The sequence below is a fragment of the Syngnathus leptorhynchus genome, chromosome 2, assembly GCF_054491065.1.
Source record: "Syngnathus leptorhynchus isolate UIUO chromosome 2, UIUO_Slep, whole genome shotgun sequence".
In the NCBI taxonomy this organism is placed as follows: Eukaryota; Metazoa; Chordata; class Actinopteri; order Syngnathiformes; family Syngnathidae; genus Syngnathus; species Syngnathus leptorhynchus.
Genome location: NC_141196.1, coordinates 11,274,836 through 11,285,460, shown reverse-complemented (window position 1 = coordinate 11,285,460; position 10,625 = coordinate 11,274,836). Strand labels below are relative to the sequence as shown.

The following is a 10,625-nucleotide window of genomic DNA, read 5'->3' as shown; positions in this document are numbered from 1 at the left end:
CCAGGTGATAGTCATTTTATTTCATTCGATTCATTGGCCGTGTCCTGGGAAGCTCTGTTGTGCCTTCAGATATCTTCAAATTAAAAAAAAAATGTATGGCATTTATCACATACACATTGGCAGACCACTACATTTTCACTGTGATGTGATGCGGCCAGTATAGTTTGACACGAAGATGTGCCATCATTCATCCTCCCCTCCGCACAGCACCAGCAGGGTTTTGCGATAATCTCCTGAAGTGTCGCCCTGAATACACAAAGAAAAACGTTAAAATATACATCAGATATATTCAGGTTTTTATGACTAATCTCACAGACACAAAACTCACTGCATGCAAAACGAAGGACATACAGTATACATGCCAAGGCAACAGGCAAGAAATTGAATTTTAAAATTAAAAAGGGACTGTGTGTTGTTTACGCTACAAACGTAATTGATGATAAACATATGAAAACAATATGAATGCTAATAAAAACTGCCAACTCTCTTAAGCCAAATATGTTTGTAATATACCGCGCTGCAAATAGACAACATTTCTTTTATCTTTTAAAGAATTTATTATGGCCTTCTAAGGACTTTAAAATGCTCCCCACCCGTAATATGTATGTCTACACACCCCTGTTCAAATGCCAGGTAATATAAAAAAGAGAGCGAGACTAGAACAAATCATTTCAATGTGCGCATAACCGATAAAAACAAAACAAAACCATCTTTTAGAGGGAGCAAAGGTAAAGATAAACAATCGCGATAATGCGGTTGCACACGTATTCACACCCCTCTCACCTGGGAAAATGGTCATTTCAAACCATTGTGAAATACTAGTAGTACCTCTGACTAACCCATATTGCTGTTCTATGAGGTGGACTTTCTAGATCCACTTTACGAATGAGAAGCCTGCTCCCAACTTAATTTGCCAAAAAGTAACCCAGTTACTCCTCTATTAAACCAAACTACTCATTTTAATGGGCTTGTGTTTGCAAGACGTCAATAAGGCAAAAAAAGAGTTGCCCCAACGTCTCTTCACGCATAGCAGAATCTCAAAGTGGTTTCATTATTGGAAAATATTTCTGCAAAGCCAACATGGGGTAATGTGCTGCGTATTTCTTGAGGAAGTTATTATAGATGTATGTTCCTGGCTACTTCCTGTCTGCAGAGCCGTCAGCCAATCATGCAACAGATACCGAAAGGAAGTTGAGCATACAAGGGAAATTCCTGAACAGCTGAGCAAAAGCCACAGAGCCACAGTCCACCACAAGGAAGCTATAGGTTACCGCAGCTCCATTGCCTTAGCAAGAAGACGACCGTGCCACATATGCTCTCAGGATGCAACAGAACAAACGGACACAGAAAAAAAAAAAAAACAAGCAAGCAGGTGTTAGTGGACATCGACGCCGACTTACGATCATCGTCTCTACCTTGATGAATTCATGCAAAGAGGTGTCTTGTGTTTCTTTGAATTCTTTGCGAATGTTGAAAAGGTCAATCTCACTACGGGACACCATGATGCGGATCAACGCTCTGTCATCTGTGCCCAGACCCTGCGCACAAACAGTTTCAAAAAAACAGATATCACCTTTGTTTGATAGTAATGTAGGCAAGCCAAGGCAAAGTTGCTTTATTTCTTTTCTCTCTATTGCTGTGGATCAAACCCTGAATTCCTTTCGATTGCAAGAACGACTGACTCATTTTATACCCAACAAAGACACCTACCTCTTTCTATTTAACCTGTAAAGTGTTCCCAATAGCTGTTTCTTTTTTTGGGGAGTCTACTTCAAATGTCCCAGTCTTTTGTTGTACAATGAAAAGCCAATAAAGGCATGCAAAACAATTTTGCACGCTGTCCAGGTGTTCTAATATTTACGACTTTAAAGAATAACGAAGATGATGCAATAATATTTTTTCATAGAATCTTTTGCCTTGAGACGTCTTGTCCTAGTGAATGCATTGTGCATACCTTCATGGCTTTGTACAATCGGTCTGCAAAATAAGAAGGCTGGTTCTTCACACTGCGGACTGCAACGGAAAGAGAGAGCAAATTGAGGGGTGTCGCTGGAAAGTCCTGATCAGTTTGTGGCTATTTCTTTGAAAGTCTTACCTATGGCATAAAAGGCATTTTTAACATCTCCCGACATATGCTTCTTGATGATCAGTTCAATGTCCTTATTGGAGAACCGGACAAACTCTTGGAAAACTGAAAAGATGACAAACTGTGAGCCATCTTGCACCGGTTGAGCACTGATCACAGCGACCGCAAAGCAAATGTGAACATCTTCACAAGTGTAGTTTACCTTTCCTTAGATGAGGGAAGCTCCTGGTGCACAAAATACTCATGAACTTTATTACCCTGTCATCAGATTCGGCGTTACTTGCATCAGCAAGTTCCTGTTGATTAGAAGCAGAGCAAGAGGTCGAAATAATCAGCAGTGCAAATTTTTGCCTTTCTAGTTCCTTTTTGTATGAGACCCACCTGAGCATCAGTATTTGCTCTTTCAAAATCTGCAGGGCCATCTTCTCTTGCACCCTGATCGAGGCAGAAAGAAATGATGTCATCACGCAATATTGTTTTACAACACAAAAGACAATTGTCACATTGAGACTTCTCCAGAAAGAGCTAAATGTTCCTGTCAATCAGGATGGGCGACCTATTGTTCCAATTGGTTCTCTTCACATTGGATGGTTAAAAATATATTGGAATGTTAAATGAGAGGATGTCCTAACATGGAAACGTGGAAAGGACGTCATGATACAAATTGGATCGCATTTTGGCTCTGCCGAGGCTTCTCACAGTCCTAATTTGCATATTACCTTGGTGGTGATGGTGGTTTCCTTGGGCTTTTTGACATTGGGAAATATTAACCATAACCAGCACGTTGCAAAAAAGCATGTATCTCTCAATCTCGGCTCTGGCCTTCCTGTGTAGAGTTTGCATGTTCTCCTCAGCTTCCTCCCACGATAAAAAAAAACCCCATGTATTTTAGGTTCTATTGAATCTCTAAATTGTGTGCTAGTGACCATTCCAGGTCATAACTCTCAATAAAAAAATTCAGCTGGGAAAGACTCCAGCTCATACGTAACCCTGATAAGGAAATAGACTCTTACTAATTACTTATGATCAGATTTACTGGAACTAGGGAATGTTGTTGTTTCCATCACACCGTGCTGTGTCTGCGTAATTACGAGCTGAATGAGATGATACAAATGAAAAATTACCTGCACGAGAGAAACCAGGATGCGGCAGAAGTGACCTGATGTGTCCGATTGAATCGCCGCCTCTAAAGATTGCTTGTAGGCTGTGAAGTTTGAGTGAGAATTTAAATGTACACATTTGAAATGATTACAAAATGTCGCCTTTGACGCCAATAAGCTCACCTTCCTGAAAGGCAGCATTCATGGCTTGTATTTCCTCATTGTTCCTGGTGACCAGGATCTCAATCAGCGCGTGTTCATCTGTGCCAGCACCCTGTGAAAAAGGCCAGAAATACTCACAATGGATAATGTGTCTTTGTCAGGTACGACTGGTTGCAACGAGGTGGTTTGAGTGTAACGTCAACACTAATTGCACTTCTATTACTTGCTCTCGAGCAATGTGCTTCTACCTTCTCAATAATTGCCAATTTTGTCAGAACTGAGGATGAGCAGGAATCAAACAAGAATTTCTGACTTTTGGCGCCCTCTAGTGTGTTTGTATGGTACTCTCAATGACCTGAAATTCATTTCTACAGACCTTCTCAGATGTTCTAAACAAAATCAGATGCATCTTTATAATCTAAATTCTAATATTTGTTTCATGAAAGTACAAGAATTTATTTCCAATAACATATTCTGTTGAGTTTGTAGCCAACTTTGACTTTCAAAACCCATCAGTCCTTGGCTTTTCCTAATAAAATGATTTTCAAAATGTTCCTGCATACCCTACAATGGTAAGTGAATGATTATTGATCCATGACATTGAAATGTCAACATCACCTCAATGGCTTTCATCATCATTTTGGCATCAAACTCAGCTGGGGTCAACATGAGACCAATGATCAGTCTCTCCAAGTTCTTTGACAATTCAGACTTGAGGTCCTTCATCAGATCCTGCAACCAGTTCACGCAAAAGTTTTATAGCTTATTATATGATGAAAACAAACCAAAAAAAACATTGTTCAATATTTTTACGGACGATCATCTCTTACCCTTCCCAGTAGTGATTTGAAAGTCTGTCTGATCTCTTGTCTCTGTGCATTGCTTCTACATGCGACAATGTCTATAATTGCATCTTCATCTGTTCCTGGAGCACACAATGGTATTACGGAAATGTTAGTTAGTTATTCAAATGAAATATTTTTAAATGTTTAAACTGTTAAGACAAGATTACGCACCGAATCCTTTCATGGCTTTTCTTAAAGCCTGCGCATCAGCAGCTGGGTCAAAGTTGGAATAGGGTAAAACTGTTGGCCTCAGCTAGTAGTGAAATTGTTGAAATGTGCAAATTAGATTCTGGTTGAACAAAATGCATCATGAGGTTGCAGGACAGGGGTTAATTCTTTATCTCGACAAAGACGCGAGTGGTAAAATAACAACCGTGCATACAAATCTCACGTTGGTCACATGCTATTTGGTTAGTTGACAAGCGTGACATCTTAGTTTCACTGTTAGCAACCATGACACACAGCCACAACAATGAAAAGCCATTTTATGAACGTCAACCCAAATCGTTTTGAAATGTGACTTTCCTAGTAAAGCAAAGAGGATGGCTGCAAACTTGGAACAGCCAGGGCAAAGCATGCAATGACAACTGGAGCTGTGTCACAAAGCGGGGGTCAAACCTTGACTTTGGTCATGGAACTTATTTCCCACATCTTGTAGGCTATCTGAGCTGCTTCAGGGAAGAACTCTCCAGCTAAACTGCAATGATTAGTTTGACACAACACAGCTCACTGAGCACAGCCAGAACTTTGCTTGAACCTTGGTCATCCATCAGTGCTCAATTTTCTAGTTCTGGTCCTCCTCTGCCATTGTGTTTGATAACGGTAGTTTAAAACGATACTCACTCATCATCACCTCCGCATAGATTCAACAGAGTCCTCTTGTAATCGCCTGATGTGTCGTCCTGTGTGCGGCAAGCACATGTCAGTGATGTCCTCTGAACTCAGCGACAGTCTCTTCTGCCGTTTTACTACCTTGATCATGTTGTAAAGCGATTTTTCATATCCGAGCCTGAAACACTCTCGGATGTCCAACATGTCTATTTCAGAACGGCAAATCATGATCCTTATCAGTGTGTTGTCATCTGTACCCAGACCCTGGAAATGCAGTACACATTTATTGTAAAGTTGCAATAGTTGGGACTTTTCAGGTGCTTTACTAATGCAACGTTGACTTTGGGATTCATTGAAAATCACCAGACATTTCTATTTACCTTCATTGACTTGTAAAGGCGTTTGGCAAAGAACATGGGAACACTGCGTATGCATTGGACTGCAAGACAATAGGAGAGGATGTTATTTCCAAAATTAAATATACTGTATGTTACACTTTAGTAGTTACTTTGTTTGGAAAATAATTCCTAGTTAAAGCTGTCAAAATTAATCAATGAATCGATAAGTAATCGAATTAATCAACAACTATTTTAATGATTAATTAATCGCTTAGAGACAATTTTACCTTAGATTTGTTCATGGCCTCTAATGTCAGCTACCTAACAGTAACTAGGTATTCTTTTTTTTTTTAATAATGTAAACAAACAATTGTCTTTTGTGTTTAATCAAATCAAACATCTGCTTTTACTTCAGAAAATAACAATCGCACCAGTAATTGCAACAGTCTGAAAAAGTTGGAAGAGTACAACATAAATTCCTCTTGCCTAATAATGTTCAGATGTTACTTTTTTGTTTTTATCACTTAACAATACAAAATAAAAACAGTCATTGGGGAAAAGTGGTTTTGTAATACCCATTCAAAATTGTGTCAGATTATTCGATGAATTGATGCAAAAATCAATGGAATAATCAATTTTAAAAATAGTTTAAGTTTACCATTTGCATTGTATGATGCTACGTCTGCACAAGTTACATCAAAACAATAACAGAATTTTAAAGATCAGCATCTTACCAACAGCAAGCATCAGTCTCTCAAAGTCCCCGGACAGCTCACTCTTGATGCTTTGCTCGATGGATTTCTCTGCAATCTTCTCATACGCATCGAAAACTGACAAGACAAGAAAGTACAAGATGCTACAGTACATTATGAACATTTGTTAAATTTGGATAAATGCAACAAAAAGGACACAAGTGTTTTTTCATTGATTTGTCATTCGTTCCAGTTACCATTTCACAATTTATGAGGTACGTATATACCATAATGAAATTAATAATACTTTCTTCATCCCATACATTCTTTATTTTACTGTACAAGACTCTTCTTGATATATCTTACAAAGAGTCGTCAGAACAAAGAGTCAGAAATTCACATTTAAGTTGCAGTCACACTACGAGGGGTCGCACGAGAAAAGACTAAACGCAATATGCGCATGTTAATTCCCCTTGGCGTGCACTCACCCATGCGGAGGTGGGTCATGCTGCGGTTTCCCAGTATCATGATGAATTTAGACTCGTCCGTCCCCCACTGCTCTTCGCCAGCGGCATAAAGGTCCTTTTGTTGAGACAAGTGGGCCAAGACATGGCAGAATTACAACGACACGTCACGTAAATAGAAGTACATGTTGCCAAGCTGTAAAGGTCAAATGTAAAAGAATTTCCATTGTCAACAGGACTGAAAAGACATAATTTGCTTGGTTGTGGATATGAGGACTGCAGCACTGTTGGGACATTTGGATTTGAATGTAGAGGTGGCAACTCATTCAGTGCAGTTTCACATTCTCTTACTTGTGCATCTTGCTCCACCAGATCTGCATTCACAACTCCCGACTCATCTCTGGTCCCCTGAAAGCAGGACAAAATGCTCACAAAGTCATTGAAGTGCTCATCGGGTGTTTTTTTGATAACTTGCTGTTGCTGACCACCACAAAGCAGTATTGGTATTGTATCAGATAACCAACCTGAAGTAAAACAACCAGCATCTTCTTAAAGTGACCTGAAGTGTCGCCTATGATGTCTTCCTCCATGTTTGTGCCATAGGCTAAAAAAAAAAACCCATGTAGACAAGACATCAGAGTGAAATTATGAAAATAATACACACACATTTTGCACAGCTAATGCTGTGTATTAATGATGGACAAAAAAAAAAAAAAGGCCTCACCATCCTTGTATGCTTGAATCATGTCATGAATTTGTTTGTTGTTTCTTGATGCCAAAATTTCAATTAAGCTTTTCTCGTTGGTTCCAGCTCCCTACATGACAGGGTCAACAAATTGAATATAATGACTCCACTTCCCTGACATTAAGAGTTGTCTTACTTTGAGTGCATCTTTTATTTCTTTGGCATCGTGGTAGGGTGGTGTTCTCATCAGACTCACAATGAGACGCTCAAATTTACCTGTCAGCTCATATTTCAGATCCTCAATAAGATCCTGCAAAATATTTGTTTTCACTTAGACATGTTTGAATACATTTTGGACATTAGGCTATTCTTTAACAGCCAATGGCAACATTTCTAACAGGTGTTGATGACAATCATTTCCTTAAACCTGGACTTTTAGTCCATAGACCTGAAACAACTAAAATGGATGTCAACACGTTGTTATTGTGAGAGTCATCTCAAGATGTGAGCAGCATGATGAAGAGAACGGTTGAACTAGGAAATCTAATTTCGTATAAATGATGCAATGTGTCGTACCTTTCCATAGGTACACTTGTACGCCGCAATGATTTCCTGTCTCTGAGCGTTGCTGCGAGAGGTGATCAGATCCAAGATGGCTTCTTTATCACTGCCTGGAGTGCGTGTCATACACATGGGAGTCACAAACATTGGAAAGTGCTGAATGTGCAGTTTTCAGACACTTACCCATGCCTTTCATTGCATTGTAGAGCGCCTCGGCATCGGCGCCGGGATTCGAATTGGGAGCATCTGTTATTGTGCCTCTGAACACCTGAAAACAAATAGGCAGTTCTTTTACAGGACTATTATTAGATGACACTATCATGTTGCACATTTAATTATTTATCTATTGTCAATTGAATAGAAAAACTGATACACGGTTGATAAATATTTCAAGTCAGCAAATTCAAATCATCAAATCAATTAATATGATTAAATATTTTAAGGCAAAAAATTCAAATCAAATAAATATAATTTAAAAATTGTATTCTCTAGAATGCGAGAACAGAGTATAATAGGAAGGTTAAAGCGGCAAATATTTCAACTGGCCTCTCCTTATACACTTCATATACTTCACTTGGCCAAAAGTGGATCCATTCCTAAGTCTATGCATGACAAAGGTTATTCATCTATTTATTTTTTCTTCTTGGCACACTCACAAAGTTGTTGCTCATTTCTATCATTTAATGAAGATTCACAAACATGTCTGTTTTCTCTGTACAGTATATTCAGTGTATTATTGACAAAACAGCTATTATCCCGTAAATGCTTACCCACATGCATTATTGGTGAATTTCGACCATGATATTCCAAATGCATTGTCAGCAGCTCTTTTTCACTAAGTTCACATAGATTTAATCACAACAAAGCAAACTTTCTGCTGTTACTGGTTGTTGCTTGATGCAGTTGTTGGTCCTTTATGCTTTGTCCTTTTATTGTATTTATTTTGTCATAGGCCTGATTTCTTGGTCAAACAAGCGCTATGCACTTGCTGTGGTTCTTTTATGCTTTGAACTTTTATTTTATAACACTTTTATTCTGTTTCTTCTTCTGCATCCAGCCCTGCTCTCTGTTGTTACTTTATACTTTTGTTTATTCTTAAACCTTTTACTTTTCAACTTTTGTCTGCTTCTCAATCCAAATCCTGCTCATCACATTAAGTGTTTCACACTGGCAAGTTACTATGTATTTGTAATATTCGTGAGTTGCTTGTTACTGGACACGAGCTGAAGCGTTTTGCCATGAAAGCAGTTGCAGCTAGCTGTCTTGAACGTGTGCATATGTGTGAGCGAGCACACAGTTGTGTGTGTGTGGGGGGGGGCTGGTGCAAGGACGAAGGGGTGGGACAGTGGGTGTGCAGCAAGGAGTCAGATTACACACAAAGCAGTTTCCACTGAGGGTCTTTTTCAAAAGCAATGAATAAACGTCAAGCCAACGTTTAGACTAAACTAAGTTGTCCCTCATGACCATGATTTTAACCCAATGAGGTTGAGAAGATACATGCAAAGTCACCGTGGGCTGCAGGAAAACAGAGTGTTCAATGCAGCAGCCGCTAGATAGATCAATGCTGCTTCAGGGCAGTCGGTCAAAAGGCGCTTTCCACTGCACATTCACACTCTCCTCGACAGCTGGACAGCTTCACTGTCATGGCAACTCGGCCGCCAAACAAGTCCTTGGTAACTTTTCACAAAATCCTCAAAGTGGGCCGGCCTTACAAGGAAAAGTCTCAAGGAGAGTCTGAATGTTCATTGAGTGCATTTGTGTACTCTCATTTTGATTGTCTCATATTCCTTTATGGTCAGTCAATACATAAAATCATACATTTGGTCATATCCAATCCACGATACAGAAGAATGTCCACTCACCATCTCGGAATTTGGTCGTCTGCGTCTGCACGGTGCAGGGGTCAATAGTTTGGGGCCTGAAAAAAAAAAAAAAGCCCAATATGACAGCAATGCCATTAATGGTGTCACTTGACTGCAAGTGTGATGTGAAAAGAGTCACCGTGTGCATTGAGACGACCCCTCCCCTCAGGTGGAATCTAATCTTATTGTCTATTCACTGTTAAAGGGGGTCTCTAAATCTAAAGCAACACAGGACACAGAATATTTCAAATACAATAACAACCGTTCTTTCTCTTTTTTTGTAGCTATCTTACAACTGGAACTTTAAGACAAAAAAGTTAATTCAACACATTAAAATGAATATTTTATCATTTTCATCTGTGAATGCTGAATGTACATGATCAACTCTGGTTGAGGCTGACAAATCATCACTTTTGGGAAAAAAAAAGAAAGATTCTTATAAATAAATGTCCATTTGCTGCACTGTTTCAAACATGAGTGTCTCTTTCCAAAAATAGCAATAGAATGCAGTCTGAGGGTCTGCGTTGGCGTACAAAGCAACGCCCTTACTTATACCCCAAACTCTATGCACAAAAATACTCATTCTAAAACTTCGAAATAACTTTCTTAAGTCCGACAAATGACTTATTTGAAATCTTTTCTTTTTTTTTACACAAACGTCACTCTTATGGTGCAGTATTTGCCTATGTAGATAAAGAATCGGCAGAGACAAATTCGTTACGTGTATTCGCTCGGAAGAAATAGATTTAAAAAAAAAGAGATTACCTTCGCAAATGAACTGAGTTTGGGGTGGAAAGAAAGGGTGCAGACTAGCTCTATCTTTGCGGACCGTTACGTGTCCTCCCTTCTGGTGTGACGCAAAGACTGCGGCGCTCGCGCGCACGGTCTCCCCGGTACGTGCGCGCGGCCGGTGGGAAGCCACAAAGGAAGGAGACATGAATTTGACGCCCGGGTCGCGCGCATTACGCACAACTTTACGCATCTATTTACGCACAGTTG

General features: G+C 39.5%; 1 protein-coding gene across 2 annotated transcripts; it reads right to left on the bottom strand.

Moving 5' to 3' along the window:
- Nucleotides 1-8,670, bottom strand: anxa6 (annexin A6). Of its 2 annotated transcripts, none has more exons than XM_085903968.1 (24): nucleotides 8,539-8,670; nucleotides 7,948-8,032; nucleotides 7,780-7,874; nucleotides 7,400-7,513; nucleotides 7,243-7,333; nucleotides 7,043-7,122; nucleotides 6,870-6,926; nucleotides 6,543-6,636; nucleotides 6,097-6,192; nucleotides 5,405-5,463; nucleotides 5,166-5,288; nucleotides 5,037-5,095; nucleotides 4,812-4,890; nucleotides 4,365-4,446; nucleotides 4,179-4,273; nucleotides 3,967-4,080; nucleotides 3,370-3,460; nucleotides 3,211-3,290; nucleotides 2,468-2,521; nucleotides 2,289-2,382; nucleotides 2,096-2,191; nucleotides 1,955-2,013; nucleotides 1,401-1,538; nucleotides 1-246 (listed from the first exon to the last, which is right to left on the bottom strand). In XM_085903968.1, the coding sequence occupies exons 1-24, from the start codon at nucleotides 8,578-8,580 to the stop codon at nucleotides 184-186; spliced, it is 2,040 nt and encodes a 679-aa protein (XP_085760094.1). In that variant the 5' UTR covers nucleotides 8,581-8,670; the 3' UTR covers nucleotides 1-183. The 2 variants fall into 2 exon arrangements, with proteins under 2 accessions (XP_085760094.1, XP_085760104.1); XM_085903978.1 differs by having other exon boundaries at nucleotides 1,416-1,538.
- Nucleotides 8,671-10,625: the final 1,955 nt, after the last annotated feature.

Coding starts and splice junctions, on each gene's coding strand:
- anxa6 (XM_085903968.1), bottom strand. CDS start 8,580: ATGCATTTGGAATATCATGGTCGAAATTCACCAATAATGCAT. Junction 6,927..7,042: donor TGCTGGTTGTTTTACTTCAG/GTTGGTTATCTG, acceptor TCCTGCTTTCAG/GGGACCAGAGATGAGTCGGG. Junction 5,096..5,165: donor CGCTTTACAACATGATCAAG/GTAGTAAAACGG, acceptor TGCCGCACACAG/GACGACACATCAGGCGATTA.